The sequence below is a fragment of the Pongo pygmaeus genome, chromosome 16, assembly GCF_028885625.2.
Source record: "Pongo pygmaeus isolate AG05252 chromosome 16, NHGRI_mPonPyg2-v2.0_pri, whole genome shotgun sequence".
Taxonomy (NCBI): domain Eukaryota; kingdom Metazoa; phylum Chordata; class Mammalia; order Primates; family Hominidae; genus Pongo; species Pongo pygmaeus.
In genome coordinates, this window is record NC_072389.2 from 68,210,115 (window position 1) to 68,227,880 (window position 17,766).

The 17,766-nt window shown below is 43.2% G+C and overlaps 1 protein-coding gene and 1 long non-coding RNA gene across 11 annotated transcripts in view; one reads left to right on the forward strand and one right to left on the reverse strand.

Annotated features, from left to right (window-relative positions):
* The window catches only part of TLN2 (talin 2), a 449,658-nt gene that overhangs the window by 425,333 nt on the left and 6,559 nt on the right, over window positions 1-17,766 (forward strand). For all 7 annotated transcript variants that reach the window (XM_054451016.2, XM_054451019.2, XM_063652682.1 and 4 more), the window contains 3 exons: window positions 2,152-2,257; window positions 3,122-3,246; window positions 16,415-16,540. In XM_054451016.2, the coding sequence (XP_054306991.1) occupies window positions 2,152-2,257; window positions 3,122-3,246; window positions 16,415-16,540 (357 nt within the window). The remainder of the gene's footprint in view (window positions 1-2,151; window positions 2,258-3,121; window positions 3,247-16,414; window positions 16,541-17,766) is intronic.
* Window positions 10,317-17,766, reverse strand: part of LOC134738288 (uncharacterized) — a 56,835-nt gene continuing 49,385 nt past the window's right edge. For all 4 annotated transcript variants that reach the window (XR_010123966.1, XR_010123965.1, XR_010123967.1 and 1 more), the window contains one exon: window positions 10,317-17,688. This is a non-coding gene — a long non-coding RNA (uncharacterized LOC134738288). The remainder of the gene's footprint in view (window positions 17,689-17,766) is intronic.

The window sequence follows — 17,766 nt, forward strand, 5'->3', positions numbered from 1 at the left end:
AATGATATATATATAGGCCCTAGTGTGAGAGGATGAGAATCACAGAGCATCTGGAATCATCATGGAACACTAGCAAATATGAAAGAAGTATAAAAGATTATAAGAGGAGGGAAGATGAGGATAGATATATGTGAAGTAATGCTCAAAGATTATTGACTAATCCATTTGTGCATACGCATAGTGTCATCTGTACACTGCCGTGTCTAGGGCTGGTCATGGTGTAATCCATTGACTCCTCTCATCGGTTTTTTTCTAAGCTTTCTTTATAGTCATAGTGCAAAGGGGTTAGTCCTGGGGTCTAAAAACCATCTTTCCAGATTCCTGAGAAAGACTGTGCTACCTGGGCAGGGGAAAGGAGTGGGGCACCAAGAAGGGAATTAACATTTAATGAATGTCTATTGTGTTCCAAGCATTGTGAGAAATACTCCCCACGTGTTATTCCATTCGATCTTTTTTTTTTTTTTTTTTTTTTTTTTGAGATGGAGCCTCACTCTGTGGTCCAGGCTGGAGTGCAGTGGTGCAATCTTGGCTCACTGCAACCTCTGTTCAGGCAATTCTCCTGCCTCAGCCTCCCGAATAGCTGGGATTAGAGGCACCCACCACCACACCCAGCTAATTTTTATATTTTTAATAGAGACAGAGCTTCACCATGTTGGCCGGGCTGGTCTCAAACTCCTGACCTCAGATGATCCACCCGCCCCAGCCTCCCAAAGTGCTGAGATTACAAGCATGAGCCACTGCGCCCGGCCTCCATTTGATCTTTGTGCCAGCCCTGAGACATAGGCATTATCCCAGCTTTACAGATGAGAAAATGGGTTTAAAACCAGTGATGGATGAAGGCAGGTTTGAACGCAAGTTTGTTCATTTCCAAAGCTGATGCTTTGTCCCCTACTCAGAGGCTCCAAAATTGTGCAGAGATAGACAGCAGTTATACTTCTCTCCCGACTGTCTGAACATTTCTAAATCTGAAGATCACCATTGGGAAACGTGAGAAAGAGATAACAGAAAAGAGCACTGGAAGAAGAATTTCAGTGTGAGGAAGGGATAGGATGGTGTGCACCAGAATTTAGATCCCTAGTGGAAGATGGGGAAGAGCTCTCATCCTGTGTCATAGTTCCATTCATGGATGAGTTTGAGAAGAAATCAGCGGGGATGTCTTAAAGGTGTTTAGGATTCTCAGTACCTTTTTTTAAATCCATAAAAAGCAGAAAGCAAAAGACAATTTTTGAAAACCTTTGAACTAATTCAAAAGAGGGCAAATCCTCAGGACTTATCCCAGGAGAGCTTGCAGTCAAAACTCTGGAAATGGATTGTTTTCTCAAGAATGATCCTCCTGATCAGTTAGTTGGTGCTCACTTAGGGATTTTGTCTCAAGGACTTGAGTGGCACGTTTCCTCTGGTCCTTTATTTTGTCACAAGTACTGATTTGGCCCATAGCTTGGGGATTTTGCCTTTACTCAGCATGTTCTTTTTTTTTTTTTTTTTAATTTTTATTTATTTATTTTTTTAAAGACTGAATCAATCTCTCTGGCCCAGGCTGGAGTGCAGTGATGCAACCACTGCTCACTGCAGCCTTGACCTCCTGTACTCAAGAGATCTTCCCACCTCAGCCTCCTGAGTAGTTGGGACTACAGGTGTGTGCCACCATGCCCAGCCAATTTTTAATTTTTCTTTTATTAGAGATGAGGTCTTGCTATGTTGACCAGGCTGGTCTTGAACTCCTGGGCTCAAGCAGTCCTCCCGCCTCGGCCTCCCAAAGTGCTGGGATTACAAGTGTGAGCCACTGTACCCAGCCAGAATGTTCTTACAGTTTGGTTAATTTTCAGGTGCATGTGTGTGTTTTATGTACAAATAAAGGACAAATGAAGGTCCAAATAAAAGACAAGTAAGGACTTTGTCTTTGGATCTTTAGGAGCTATGTCAGAAGGGACCTTAGAGGCAGCACTGGTTCCCAACTTTTTATTTCTCACATGGGGAGACTGAAACCCAGTGAGTCGTAAGGGTTTTCCACAAGACTCTGAAGTCACTTGGGACAGAGATGCAACTTAAAACCAGGCTGCCTGACTCCACATCCACCAGGAGGAGTGTGCTTCTTTCCTGTCCCAGTGGTTACTGTCCCCCTCATGCCTCTGACTTATTCTTCACCTGTAGATTCTTCAGAAACCAACCCCAGAACTCAAGCAGCAGCTGGCCGCTTTCTCCAAGCGAGTCGCCGGCGCTGTGACAGAGCTCATCCAGGCAGCGGAGGCCATGAAAGGTAGGCTGGATTCTCATGTCTTGGTGGAGGGCAGCCCTCCCAGGCAGTGCTAATACAGCAGACTGAGCAGAGGAAAAGCACAGCTGGCATGGGCCTTTAGCTGGCAAATGCAGCCAGGAATACAGTGAGGACATTCTGCAAGCAAATGGTTTAGAGTTAGCTTGAAAAAGTAATGTCCTCCCCGAAGCAAGTCTTTTCTCTAGTCTTTGTATTAAGTGCTTCTACTTAAATGGTATCCTCTGTCTAGAACTACTCACTTCCCTTAGGAGTCTCCCCATTTCTTTTTTGTCTGCATTTTCATTCATCAGGATATTTATTCTCCTTCAAATAATACTTCGTGTTTTGAAAATGATGCTATCTGAAAACATTGTTTGGACACCCTTTATGTTTACATAGAAGCAATCAACCCACCTGGGAAAGGTCTTCTCACCAATTTCCTTTCCTTTGAATTAAGGTGAGGGGTCATTCCTCCTGGGTTCCAGGGAGAAGAGAATGGCAAATTCCTGTGTGACCTACAGCATAGTATAGTGTCTCCTGAGGATGCTTACTTAGATTCATGAGCTTTAAGTTCAAAGTCAGAGCAAGGCTCAAGCCTTGGTCCGTGAGATCATTTTTGAAGCTGCTTGGTGACTGCCCTGTGGAAGGGGCCGTACACACAACTGATTTAGAAAACCAGGATTAGCACCCCCACCCCCCATCCCCATCCAGATGGCCTCTATGAGAGATGGAAGGAAGGTTCCTTAGGACAATGCAGGTCAGGCTCCTGGAGCCTCCATGCATGCAAATCCAGATATTGTTTGTAATTAAGCCAGTGCCCTGAGCTCTGCAGCTACCAAGAATCACCTTCTTTTGGACTGATTCTAGGAACAGAGTGGGTGGATCCAGAAGACCCAACTGTCATTGCAGAAACAGAGTTACTGGGGGCTGCAGCATCCATCGAAGCTGCTGCTAAGAAGTTAGAGCAACTGAAGCCAAGAGCAAAACCAAAAGTAAGTGTTCATTTATGGTTGGCTGTCCGGTGTCAGTGGGTTCTTCCAGTGGGTGGCTGTGAAATGGAGCTAGGAGTGCTGCAGGGAGCTTGGTTCCTTCCTCATGGTCAGACTAGCAAGCAGAAAACCGGATCTACCTGCCCGGCACTGCTTTAGAGTATGGGGGTAAAAAAATGGCTGATGAGTCTTTCAAGTTAACCACCCAGAAAAATTCCTCTGGGTATCCAAAGGAAGAATTGGGGCATTTGCAGTCTTGATTTAGTTCCATTATCTAAAGCAGGTGTTGGATGCTTTCTGTCAGAAGTTGCTGTTAGTGGAGAGGAGATTGTTAGCCTCCAATTTTCTGGTTTCTCTTTTGCTTTTTACAAAGAAATAGCACTGCTGGGAATCAGAGGGCAATGAGAATTTCAAAAGTGCACCCATTCCAGGCTTTTTCAGTATATGCTGGAGAGGATGGGTAGCTGGTATGTTTTTTCCATCTATGTTTGTCATGTAGATAAATGTTTAAAACTTAAGATTATAGGTATATGTGAAGAGAAATAGCCATTTAAAGGAAAGAGATACTTTTAGATTAGGCAGGAGGAAGGACACTTTCTAAATGAAAGGATGACAAACTAGTGCTGTCTCCAGGGGCAAAGCCCCAACCCTGTTAAGCTGATACCTCCTACCCAATACCTCCTACCCCACCTTGCATAGCTGATTTCAGCAGGAAAATGGTAGAACCAGAGGCGGCCTCTTTTTCTTCCTATTCATGTAAGTCCCTGGTGGTGCATGTAAACTCACCTATTTCCAAGGACCCAGATATACTAGGAAATAATATTTGGCTTTTCCCCTCAAAAAAGGGCTGGATTCCACCAATTTAGGTATACCTAAAAATTTACCTATTTTTGTAAGACCAAGGGATGGAGTCTGGGCCCTGAAACAGAGCAGACCACTCAAAAGCAGTGCCTGGGCCAGTGTAGTGTATGAAATAAACACAGACTGAGTCTGTTCAGCTTGGGAACATTATTAAAACCTTCGAGTGCTTAGAACCAACCTCCTAATAGTCGCTCTGGACTTGGTAAAGGCACTTAAACGTTTTCTCTTCAAGATGATGTAACTTAAAGATTTGGGCTTCTGATTGTGGGGTTTACCAGGGTTCTCTCTGCTGGACTCTAGCTGAGAGTCTTGGGTTGCCTGATATTGTCAGAGTTTTCTTAGAAACTTAAGAGCCAAGTGTGGGTGTTGGGACAACTCCATTTTCTGGTTATGCCTTTGTTTCTGCTTTGTCAATCAAGTTAACCGTGAATGAAAAGTGTACTTTAAACTTAAGAGTCAACCATTAACTAAGATTTAGAGGTTTGGTGCATAATGTTTTTCCATTTCCTTGTCTGATTTATCACGATGGCCTTTCTTGGGGAGGGCTCTGTCCGCTAATGCCGAAGCCATGTCAGTTGACACATTCGTTCTCCTGGAGAATTAGCCTGGTGCTAATTTAGCATTAACACTTCACTATATTCTAAGAGCTCCTGTTTCAATGTCTTTCCCTTTGTCCTTCCGCAGGGTCCTTCTGAGTTCTTGTCTGTCTCTGAGTCCTGGTTTCCCCCTGTCTGGTCATTCACTTCACAACTCCAGATGGGAAAACAAAATTATTAAAGTTCCTACCCCATAGGATTATTGTTATAATAATTAAATAAGATAGTATAAGAACACTGCCTGACATACAGTGAGACTTGGTAGATAGTAACTATATCACCATTATTATCACCATCATCACTGAAAATATGTGTCTCGGACTTACTCCCTAGGAAATGCCTGAAATAAAAATTATTCCACTGGCCCCTGAAGAAAGAAAAACAGGAAGCTCACATTGTTCAATTGCCAAGCATGTGCCAGGCAGTCTTCTAGGTACTTTATGGGAGTTACTCATCTGATCCTTTGAAAAAGTCCATTAGAATCAGAAGCACCAAGAGGCGAATTACCTTGCCAGGGTCCAACCACTGCCACTCAGCTGGGAGGGCTATGTATGGCCCTGGGTGGCAGTTTCAGTCCATACCAGCCCCTGTTTCCCACCCCATTGTCAGAGAAGGTACGTCTAGTCCCACAAGGGCCATTTGCAGTTTATGTGTGCCCTTTAAGCTACTAATCCCACCTCTGGGAATCTCTCCCAAGGAGGAAATCCAAGAGGGGAAGAAAGCTGTGTGCCTGTGAGAGGGTTGCCCTTTGCAGCCTTGTTTGTAGTAATGAGAACTTGGATGTGGACCAAGTGTCTCCTCGAAGGAATATTATGCAGCTATGAAAAATAATGGTTGCTAGGACTGTGTAGCACGAAGAAAATGCTCATGGTATAATAGAAAGGATGCAGAATTATGTACTTACTATGATTACAACTCTAAAAACTCACAGATGAAGAAAATAAGTAGGGAATGTACAAGAATGATGATGGAATTGGGATGATGGAAGGGTCTGTGTTTTAAAATTTTATAAAACAAAGGTTTAAAAAATAACTGCACCTTAAAAATTAATGACTGCTGAAGTAGGCCTGTGAGGACTCCCTACAGTACTCTAGGATCATATAACCTTTGTGTTTACATTGAGGGTTTTTACAGGAAAGCCAAGGAGTCCTTCGGCCAAGGTCAAGGTTAACATAACTGATGATGTGAATCCTTTGTTTGAGGGTTCCTACCTTAGCTGACTCCCATCATATTAGGAAGGGTGATGGGTACTTGTAGAATGCTTTACAATGGTCTGAAGTCTTTCTCTGCCTGATGGCCAGAGGTGGATATTATCTATGAAACTGTTTTGGAAAACCTTCAACCCAAACCATAGTTTTTGTGCCTAATAGGGCACATTGCAATAACTTTTGCATGAAATATCTTCCTTGCCTTTATAAAGGAATTTATTTCCCCAATTAAAAAACAATAATGACAATCTGCACCAAAATCAGCCAGTCTTTTGAGTTTAATCACTTCTCTCCATTCTCTCCCAAAACCTTAAAAAAATCCTCAGGGTACTGTAAGTAAACAATTGCTTCTTACATCCCTATAACCCTACCCTGGCACACACACATGCCCTCAGTATAAAATGGATGTGTCTTCCTTCTGGGGAGTATTCACACTGCTTTCAGGAAGAGTTTGGGGAGGGACAGTAATTTTGTCTAAAATGCTCTGCTCACCACCGTCTCAGGTTGCCTGTTTTTAAAGGAGAATGGCTCATGGTCTATGATGATGATTCTGGTATATTTCCACCTCAGGCTCTTAACACTTAAGCATCACTTTTTGCCTGGAATCTCCCAGACATGCACCGTTGAATCCGCTGTTCACCTGGGGAGATGAGAATGTCAGTGAGCACTGGTGCATGTGCTGACAGTATTGTTAATGGCGCCGTTTCCACATCTGCAGGCAGACTTGTGCTCCAAAAACAGTTATCGGAGTTGCTGCAAAAGTGACCACCCCCTGCAGCCGTAACCTTCAATACTGTGCCTAGTCTCGAGCTCAGTCAAACCTGGATGCCTTTTCTGCAGGCCTCTGTGTGATATGTTTGATATATTAGGTTGTTATTTAATCCAACTATATATCAAACATATTCCTACAGTGTCTTGCCCTGTCTCCGGGGGTTCCTAATAAAGTTTATAAGGTGACAGGAAAGAACACGTTAAAATCACAAGTAGATTTAGAAGATGGAGCACTCATTACAATTCATGTTATCTTCGATTTCTTCTTATAGCATTTGAGACCTGTATCAGTATTACTAGATTACTTGCTTATTATAGAAACAAATAATAAGTGTTGATGTTTCATAAGAGCCTGGGGTATTCTGTGTGGCTCAGTTTTGTGCAGTGATGAATCCTTAAGGAATTCAATATGCTTGGTGGAAAAAATGGTTCCAACCCATGTCTGTGACATAGAATAAAGGTCAGGATTATAGCCTCAAACACATCTAGATTTATGTTTCACTTTGGTTCATTTTTATCCTGATCTTCAATTTAGAAGTTCATGTCAGGGTTTCAGCAAAAATTCAAGGAGCACAAATCAGTTTTCTCTAACTTCCCTTTCCACTCACAGTAACAGAATGTATAAAGCAAATCTGCCATACCAACTGCGTGGATACTGAGTCAGTGAGCTTTGTACAAACCTTGCATATAGGACTAAATATATCTCATGAAGGTAGTATAATGTTGACTGAACTCTTGAATTTCCTGTTATAGGTTAACTTGTCAGTGGAGGTTGGTAATACTTAGAATAAGCCAACAATCAGAAAGTAGTATCATAGCCTAATTGTGGCAGGAAGTTTGGGATTATGATATAGAAAACATTTTTTCTGGTACATAACAGCCTTCTTTGGTTGGTTTTGACCTCTTCCTTATAGAAAAGCCTGTGAAGTATGTGTGAGTTCATTCTGAGTTCTCTCAACAAAATACTTTGTGAGCACTGCTTTCTGGAAAGAGAACTACTGTTCTCAATATTTTGGAGGAGAAAAGGTGTAAGCAAATGGTTTAAACAGGTCAGTCATGAAAGCTTCCCCTTACTGTGTCTAGAAGTCATTGCCACATTGCTTACAGGTGAATGCATAGTGACAGGGTCGCCAACAGCAACATCAGAGAGGTGATGACAAGGAGAGGGGTCCTGTGATGTTGGAGTCCTGGCTTCTGGAGTTACACAATGGAACCTGTCTCTGGAATCCTCCATTGAGAAGCGATCTGTGTGTGTCGGCAGGTGCTCTGTCAGGCGGGTTTCAAGATGCTGCCCCAATCAGTCCCTCCTTCACACAGCTACAGAACACTGGCTTTGGTTTTGAGTCCAGTTACGTTGTTTGACTGAAATGGCAAATGGCCATGGAAAAGAGAGACAGCAAGTTATTATGAACAAAGAAAAACATGGTTTCAAAAGGACCTGCAGACGAAGCCCACTTGTTTGAATTGATGTGATTTTCTTGTTTCTTTGGGTGACTTTGTCACTGACCAGCATGTTCTCTGTAGTGATTAATATGGTGAAGGGAAAAAGGAACCAACTGTTCAGGAAGGAGGAGGACAAATACAGCATTTTCTGTATGGCTGTACGTGGGCTTTGAGCAGCACTTGTTGGTTCCAGACCAGGAGCATACAGGGTGTGAACTGCAAGTATGGGGCTGGGCGTGGTAGCTCACACCTGTAATCCCAGCACTTTGGGAGGCCAAGGCGGGCAGATCATTTGAGGTCAGGAGTTCGAGACCAGCCTGACCAACATGGTGAAACCCAGTCTCTACTAAAAATACTATATATTTATATAAAATACGTCAGGCATGGTGGTGCACGCCTGTAGTCCCAGCTACTCGGGAGGCTGAGAATCGCTTGAACTTGGGAGGCGGAGGTTGCGGTGAGCCGAGATCGTGCCACTGCACTCCAGCCTGGGTGACAGAGTGAGACTCGGTCTCAAAAACATACATAAATAAGAAAAGCAAGTATGAGAGACTGCCCTCCAGGGTAGACCAGTAGGCCCTTGTCAGATCCTTCTTCACAGAAAGGAGACTTAAGATGTTTATTTGATACATCTTGGGAAGAACCCTGTTATCTTTTGTCTGTGCTTTCTACATCGACATTCAAGGGCCCCTTAAACAGAAATAGTGATTAAAAGATTATTTCAGTGGCATTGCTTTCCATTTTGAAAACAATAAAGCAATGGATACTATAGGAAAACTACTCCCAGGATACTAATCATGCAGGTGTGGACCTTTTCCAGCAGACACTGCATGAACTCGCGCATATTCCTCGGATGCAGAGGGTGTGGTCCCTCCCCAGTCACAGGCACAGCCATTTGGCAGTTTCTGTGTCACCCATTTTGCCTGTTTAAGGTCTCTCCGGAGCTTTCCCTGAGACAGGGCCAGCTGTCCATGCCTGGCTCTTAGCAGTTCCAGTTGTTCTAGGAGGTTTACCTATTGTTAGAACTAATAAAGGTGGCAGTCCAGAAGCCACCCCATCCATGGGTCCTCCAGAAGAGAAGCTGATGTAACCTTTGCACAGTTTGGGGCTTTGCATACAGGCTAAGGCCTCCCTCAGGGCACCTCTCAGTTCAATACCAGAAGCAAACTAGTAGCAGCCAAACTTGCAACAACAAAAAAAAGAGAAATGTGGCTGCCTGCTCCACTCCGGCTTCCAACTGGCAGGAAAATGCCTCACTCCTGTTGTGGGAGTTCTAGGCATTGGCCTCCTTTTTTCCCTCAAGGACATTTAAATTAAATGCAAAATGTTCACACTTTAAAAAATATATATCCAAGAGGATTTTTTAAAAGTTTCTGATGCACTATGACCTTATTTTTAGTAGCAGGCATTCTGCAAGACTCTGAGTAACGCAGAGCAAAGCCTGAGACCCCACTGGAAAGATGACACTGGGGTGGTTCTTGAGTTTGTGGAGACAGTTGTGAGAAGGGCGACCATTGTGTTTTTAGCTCTCAACAAAGCATTCCCTCAAAGTAAGTTTTCAGGGAGGGAGGCAAGCCCTTTGGTTATCTCCTATGCATGCCTTATGCTTCTTCACCTTCAACTTCATTGGGGGAAGGAGCTGTGGGGTTGCAGGGCATAAGAAAAGGCCAAGAAAGAGACCATGGGAGGACATTCTCTTCCCCTGCCCAATACTTGCCCAGGACCTGACAAGGACAAGGGGAAGTGGGTAAGGACGTTGACGAGGAGCAGGGGCAGTAGGGGATGGACGTTGACGAGGAGCAGGGGCAGTAGGGGATGTTGGTAAGGATGTTGGTAAGGACGTTGAGGAGGAGGTCAAGAGAGAGCAGAAGAGAAAAAGTAGTTCCTGCTTATTTTAGTCACCGCCTTCTAAGAGAAGTTTAATTTGGAACTGTCCACGTCTAGGCAAAAGGACCAGGAAGGTTGAGTGAGTTGCTCCTCAAGTGACAGAAAACTGAGTAACTGATACCTGGAGAAAGGGCAACGAAGACTCCACAGTCACATAGTCAAAGTACAGAGCAGTGACTACCACCCAGATTGTCCCACTCCTGGTTGGGTGCTGAGAGAGGAGCTGGTGCCCATCTGTGCTGTTTGTTACCTGACGCTTACTGATTTGTGGGTTTTACTTATAATGAATTTAGGCTGTAATCAGAAATAGCAAGAAGAATTTTTATTGGAATTATGGATACATAACAGGGTTTAGACAGAGAAACAGATTAATTTAGCCCCAAACCTGAAAAAACAAACAATTTTTGATAATGAAATTGCTAATAGTTTTTGAGCATCTCCTGTGAGTCAGCCGTGCTTTACATATACTAATCACGTACTTGTAATGACCCCATCAGATAGGTTAGGAAGGGAAGTAGGCTTAGAAGATGAGTGAATTAGTGTGAAGACCATGTTCTCAGAATCCATGAAAGGCCAAACACCAAAAGAAACATGAGGAAAGGCTGTCCCTTTTACCTTCTCCACTTTCCACACCACTTCCCCTGCCACCACCATTTCCTCTTCCAGGGGACATATAGCTCCTGAAACTTTAAACCCATCAGAGCAATACATAGGGGTCTCAAATATTCTCCCAAGTGGGAAACAGGGGAAGGGAGCCAACCCAATATGTAGCCTTTCCCAAGAGGGATCTCACCAGGCCACTGACTTTTTAAAGGGTGAGCAAGGAAGGTCAGCATGCAGGGAAGAGGTCAACTACAGGGTACTCAGACCTTTCTAGAAGCTACCAAAAAGACCAGGTGGGGATAAATCTACCCTCAGCAAGAGTTGGCCAGACAGCCCAGGAAACACGATTGCTTAGAGCTAGTGGGCACCTGGCTAAATAGCCTTTTCAAAGTGAGGGGAAGGGGGAAGAGAACAGTATATCAAAGGAGAAGATAATTCAGCATGCAGAGGCAGCAGCAAACACCTTCATTAGGCAGAATAGAAGCTTAGTTTGTACATCTGTTCACTCTTTTTCCCAGTGCTGTCTTGTTACGTAAGAGTGCCTCTTGGTAAAATGCCACTGTGTTTACATTTGTATGTCCATGCACGACTAAATGTCACAAACTGTGAATTCCAGTTGAGGGATGCAAGTAGAGTGTACAGTTAACAACCCACGGCCTTAAACAGGGCAGGAACCTGCTCATAGCTGTGTGTGCATCTGTCCACCAGGGCTCAGGAGTGGATGCTAATGATATGGATGCTTACTCTGTGTATTTCTCCTTCTCCTACCTTGTGCGTTGTGCTCTGGCTGAACTCTGGAACTTGGGAAATGCATTTTGAATGGATATATTAATTCAGCAAATGTTGAGCATCACATGGGCTTCTCTGCCTGATTTTGTGCTAGAGAAACATAGGTTGAATAAAACACAGTCTCACCCTGGAGGGGATCACAGGCTGGTAGGATTAAGTTAAGTGGTGTTTGTTTTCCTGAGTCCAGGCCAGCATTTCCTACAGAGTAGTGTGTAACCACCTCTGTAAGAAATACAGATTCCTGGCTCCCACCCCAGACCTACCAAAACAGCATCTGAATCTTTAACCAGATCCTCAGGTGATTCTGCAGCGAGGGCTATCCATTTATTTATTTTTTTTTCTTTAAAATTTTTTTTCTGTTTGGTTTTTGAGGGTACATAGTAGGTATATATATTTATGGGATACATGAGATGTGTTGTTACAGGCATTGTATTAGCTTGTTCTCATGCAACTAATATAGACATACCCAGGACTGGGTGATACATAAAGAAAAGGTTTAATTGACTCACAGTTCCACATGGCTGGGGAGTCCTCACAATCATGGCGGAAAGTGAAGGGGAAGCAAGATACATCTTATATGGTGGCAGGCAAGCGGGCTTGTGTAGGGGAACTCCCCTTTATAAAACCAACAGATCTCATGAGACTCATTCACTATCATGAGAACAGCACAGGAAAGACCTGCCCCCATTATTCAGTTACGTCCCACCAGGTCCCTCCCATGACATGTGGGGATTATGGGAGCTACAATTCAAGATGAGATTTGGGTGGGGACACAGCCAAACAATATCAGGCATGCAATGTGAAATAAGCACATCATGGAGTATGGGGTATCCATCCTCTCAAGCATTTATCCTTTGTGTTACAAACAATCCAATTACACTATTGTAATTATTTGAAAATGTACAATTAAGTTATTGACCATAGTCACCATGTTGTGCTATCACATGTAGTGGGTCTTATTCTAACTATTTTTTTGTACCCATGAACCAACCCCACCTCCCCCTACCTCCCAGCCCCTCACTACCCTTCCCAGCCTCTGGGAGCCATCCTTCTACTCACTATGTCCACGAGTTCAATTGTTTTGATTTTTGGATCCCACAAATAAGTGGGAACATACAATGTTTGTCTTTCTGTGCCTGGCTTATTTCACTTAAAGATCTCCAGTTCTAGCCATGTGGTTGCAAACAGCAGGATCTCATTCTTTTTTATGGCTAAAGACTATCAATCAATTTATCCTGTTTAATGAAACTCTTAAGTTCCTTGCTTTAGCTTGATGCCAGTAGTTATAAAGAAATATAAATAGCCACATGCACAGGATTAGTCATAATCTTTAAAAGATTATTTTAGTGAGTCTTTACATGATCCAATTGCGGAACGAATGAAAAACCCAGAAGCGAGGATTCCATTATCCCCTTTATAAACCAGAAGGACAGATCTGACTGACCCTGGTCAGGTCAGTAACATCTTAGCTAAAGAGGACCTTAAGACACCAACCAATTGAGCCTCCCTGGTGAAGAGGTGCGAATGAGAGCCCTGTGAGAGGGGCCCAGCCTCCAGATTCTTCCCCAGAGTCACTGTGCACCACGTTGTTCTTCTTAGTCTCCCCAGTCTCTCAGCTGCAGTGGGGACTGTTCCATTAACAAATTCTGCATTTGAATTGTGATTCTTTTATTTAGGAAAGTCCTTTGAAGACCAAGCCAATTCCGTTTCTCTCCTTCTTGTGATATGGTTAAGTGTGTGTCCTTCCTACCTTCTCCCCTATTCCATTCTGCATGCTGGTGGGAGCTGGAACTGATGGGGCACCTGGGTTTTTGACCATTCTCCTTGGCTTGGAGAGATCCCATTTTCTCTAAGGCTAGAAGTTGTATGGTGTGAGGACACATTAAGTATTGGTGTCTGATTTCAGCAGTAGAGATAGGGTGGGCAGTGCATCTGAGTCATAAACCTGGCATACAGGAAAATAGGGACGCAGCAGTCAGAAGGCAGGTTTCATCAGGGTACTCTGCCCAAACTGTAGCATCTAACATTAGCCCTCCATCCCTGTGCCATCCCAGTCAGCCTTTCTAGGGAGAATCTCTAATACTTTCTTATCAGAGCAAATGTCTCCCAGAGATAAGGCCTTCTGCCATGTCTGTTTTAAAGCATAGAGATGTTATGGAAAGAAAAATAAAAATTCATCAAAGAGCATTACAACAGTTGCCATTACCAGAAAAATCTGTGGGTGTCAAAAATATTTCCAAGTCGAATATCTATTACAAGCTTGTGTTTAAAAAAAAAAACAACAAAACTCCCAGGCAGCGGAAGATGTGGGAGAGGCTCTTAAAATCAGTTGTGATGAGATGATCCTATCAGATTTACCCCTGCTAAAGACTTAGCACTTAATTTTAAGGAAATTCTGTTTTTGAAAATCTTAAAATTTGGGAAATAAAAAATCTGACAGAGTATTCCACAGTGTAAAGTGGACTCAGGCGTGGAACCCATAGTGTAGCTGAGGCCACCTGAGGCAAGAGCGTGAGAGACTTCAGGAGCTGCCATGAAGAGCTCCCACAAGCCTCTGTTTCCTCATTTGCAAAATGAGATGAGGAGTTTGGAGTCAAAAATTCTGTGATTTCCCTAGTGCTTTAATCTGTTATGTGCCTGACATTCTTTGGCAGAATGAATTGCCAGAAAAGCTCTTAATCTCAAGGTTATTAAAATATACATTATTTATATATTTAATATATATAAATTAGAGCCTACTGTAATTTATTTGGGGACTGACTACACAAGAGTTCCTTTTATGCAAGAGTGTCTTACAATGGATCATTTCTGTATTTCAGCACCAAATTCTATACTCCACCAATCCAAAATGAGTCCAGTAGAACTAAATTCATTTCTGTCCTGAATACTCTTAGAGCAAGACTTGGTCAGCAATAAAAAAGAACGCACAAGTCTGTTGTCTCAGAACTTTCAGATCCATTGGAAGTGCATTGAAATTGTATTTTGATAATGTAGGTTATAAAGAAAAAGGATTAGCACCTTTCATGTTTCAAGATGTGGCATTAAGAATGGAGAGGTGGAGAAGAATTGTATCCCTCCTGTCTGATGTTTCACATGGGAGCGTTAGCAAGCTGACTTTGAACCTCTGGCACAAACCATTTCTCATTGATGCCCTAAGGGGTGGCTTTGGCTAGTTAAAGTGCCTCATTTTGGAGTCAGATTTAGGTTTAGATTCTGGTTTAGATGCTTCATGCTGCCACATCACCTTGGCCCAATAATCTACCTTCCTGAGCCTGGGTTTTCTCACTGTAAAAATAAGGATAAAGATAATTCCAATATACGATCTTTTTTTTTTTTTTTTTGTGAGAATTAAGTCAATGTATGTAGAGGTGCCTAACAAAATAGTTGGTACACAGTAGGCACTCTTAGAAATCAAAAACCAAACACCGCATATTCTCACTCATAGGTGGGAATTGAACAATGAGAACACATGGTCACAGGAAGGGGAACATCACACTTCGGGGACTGTTGTGGGATGGGGGGAGGGGGGAGGGATAGCATTGGGAGATATACCTAATGCTAGATGACGAGTTGGTGGGTGCAGCGCACCAGCATGGCCCATGTGTACATATGTAACTTACCTGCACGTTGCGCACATGTACCATAGAGCCTAAAGAAATAATAATAATAATAATAATAAAAAGAAAAAGAAAAAAAAAAAAAAGAAATCTATTCCTGTTGGCACAAAGTGTGAATGTCCGTAATGCCACTGAATTGTACACTTAAAATTGGATAAAAGGGTAAGTTTTGTGTTACGTATATTTTACCACACATACAAAGAAAAGTATTACTGGGCCTGGCCATCATCTCTCAATGCCTGAAAGGTACCACCCACATCTTCAACACTGTGTGACCTGAGGGCAGCTTAACCAAATTGACCTAGAGTCATGGACTGTTATCACACAGGTCTAATCTGACCACACCCGGCAAAATTGCGATGCTCCAACCCATGAGCCTGGGACCACAGTCTTTATACTTGTCACACTTCTCCAAAGCTTCTCTTCAACTTCCTGAGTTGTTTTAGCAGCAAAGGAGATGGTGGTGAATTTAGACCAGAACCCTAAAGGTCTGATAACACCTACACAGTGGTGTCCAATGTTCTTCCCAAGGTGGAGCCCATGCCTCGGGTGTCCGGGGGACAGAACAAGCTCCACCTTAATGTCGTGTTGCCCTGGTTTCTTTTTCACCACTGGGCAATGTGTACTTGGTCTATAACTCTCTCAGTGCTCAGCCACAGAAATGCCAGTGCTGTTTGGCTTTGATTTTTACCCAGGAAAAAGACGACTTTTCAGAACTGGTAGCCATCTTTCCTTTTTTTTTTAAAGTCCATTTTTGAGGCTTAGAGTCTGGAAGAGAGTAAGTGCTATGATCTACTGTTTTGATTTTATTATTTTGGTTTCGGTTATTGATGTTGCTAAAACCATTTGAGTGTATTTTATTCACAGTGAATGTATATCTTTAAAGATTTTGTTCCAGAAAATGAGTCTGTCTGCAAATTTCCGTGGGATGTCAAGCTAACAGCTTTTTCCTTTTGGAGTTAGGGGGAAGGGGCTGCAGGTGGAGAGGCATCCTGACCTTTCTATCCTGGTATTGCTGTTGTACAACAGTGTCAGCGTATTAATACTTAACATTAGGTAAAAGGGTAAATTTTGTGTTACATATATTGTACCACACATACAAAGAAAACTATTGCTGTGCCTGGCCATTGTCTCTTAATGCCTGAAAGGTACCAGCCACATCTTCAACACTGTGTGACCTGAGGGTGGCTTAACCAAATTGACTTACAGTCCTGAAAGTTTGCACAGGGGACCTCTTATCTGCTTCTTGTTAAGGAACCATCCCATTTCAGGTGTGGTTTGTCAACAAAAAACAATAGGCAGGTGAAGAGCCAGGTGACCCGGCAGTAAGTAGTTTGGAAGAAAGAGCCCTTTGTGGATATGAATTGCATGTGATGCTGTTTTGTTTTGGTTATAGCAAGCGGATGAGACCCTGGACTTTGAGGAACAGATCTTGGAAGCTGCTAAATCCATTGCTGCTGCCACAAGCGCCCTGGTCAAATCGGCCTCGGCAGCCCAGAGGGAGCTGGTGGCCCAAGGAAAGGTGGGTAAAGCCGCTGACCACATGCGGGACACTCAATGTACGAGAGCCTCCGAGGGCCCAGGAAAAGAGCTACAAGCCTTTGTCCTGACCAAGGAAACGCATGCAATGCCTTCCCTCCCTGAATTGCCACTCTCTGTGCTGACCGACTGAAAACTACAGCCTTCAGACCAACAGAATAAGAGGTTTGGCTTCTGGGCCTCTCATCTGCTTCTTGTTAAGGAAAGCATCCCATTCCAGGCAGTGATTGGGGCCTGAACGAGACATTTATATTCCCACTGTACATTAGGCTATGTAAAGATGTAAACTGTCATATTTTTCTGGTGGGCCGCTCTAGAAGCACCACATTCGGCAGCTTTTGTGATACCACTTTCCAGCTCCAAAGGGCTCCGTTTGTTTTTAGGACTGTCGAGCTGAATACTGGCCAGCTTTGCAGTTAGCACTTTCCTAAGTCTGCTGGTGAAAGGGCCAGTCAGATTTTAAATCTGAAATTTCTTCAGCTTTATGTCTAGTCACCCATTCGATCTACTTTAGCATAAAAGTATAGTGTTTTTTTTGAGGATTCAAAGGATTATTAGTACATTAGTAATTCTGGATATGGAACAGTCTTCCAATTTAACATGTTCCATATGTCTTGTTATTTACATACACATGGAACCATCCTATCCACACTGGCTTTCAGAGAGCCTCTCAAATGGAGAGGCCCCACAGAAACCTGACTGGTCGTGGGTTTGGGAAATGTGGTCACCATCATTGTCATTCATTTCTGTTTGATATTAAAAGGACTTTGCCATCAGCGTACAGATAGGTAGAGGTGAGTTGTGTCTTGACCCAAGAACTCACGGTACAGACAGGAAGGTTGTGCCTGACTATAGGCTGTGCATCTTCTTCCAGGAAGTCTTTTGTGAGCTTAGTCATGGCTTAGTCCAGTCCACATACCTTGAATTCTCTTTCTAAACCATAGTGTTGTGTGTTGTTCAGTATTGGTCCATGTCTGTCTCCCCACCTGGCACACAAGCTGTTCTCTCCATCCTTCCCGTTGATCTCCTGTAGAGCCAGCAGAATGCCAACCTTGTCCGTCCTGTACTCAGCAAGTTCTTGTTGGCTGGTCAACATGTAAAGACCACAAATGTGTCATTGAACGGAATATCCTATGTTAAAAAAGAATCCTGGTTATTTCAACATTGATAAAGGGCTATATGTCCAACCCATTGCTTAGATACTAGAGA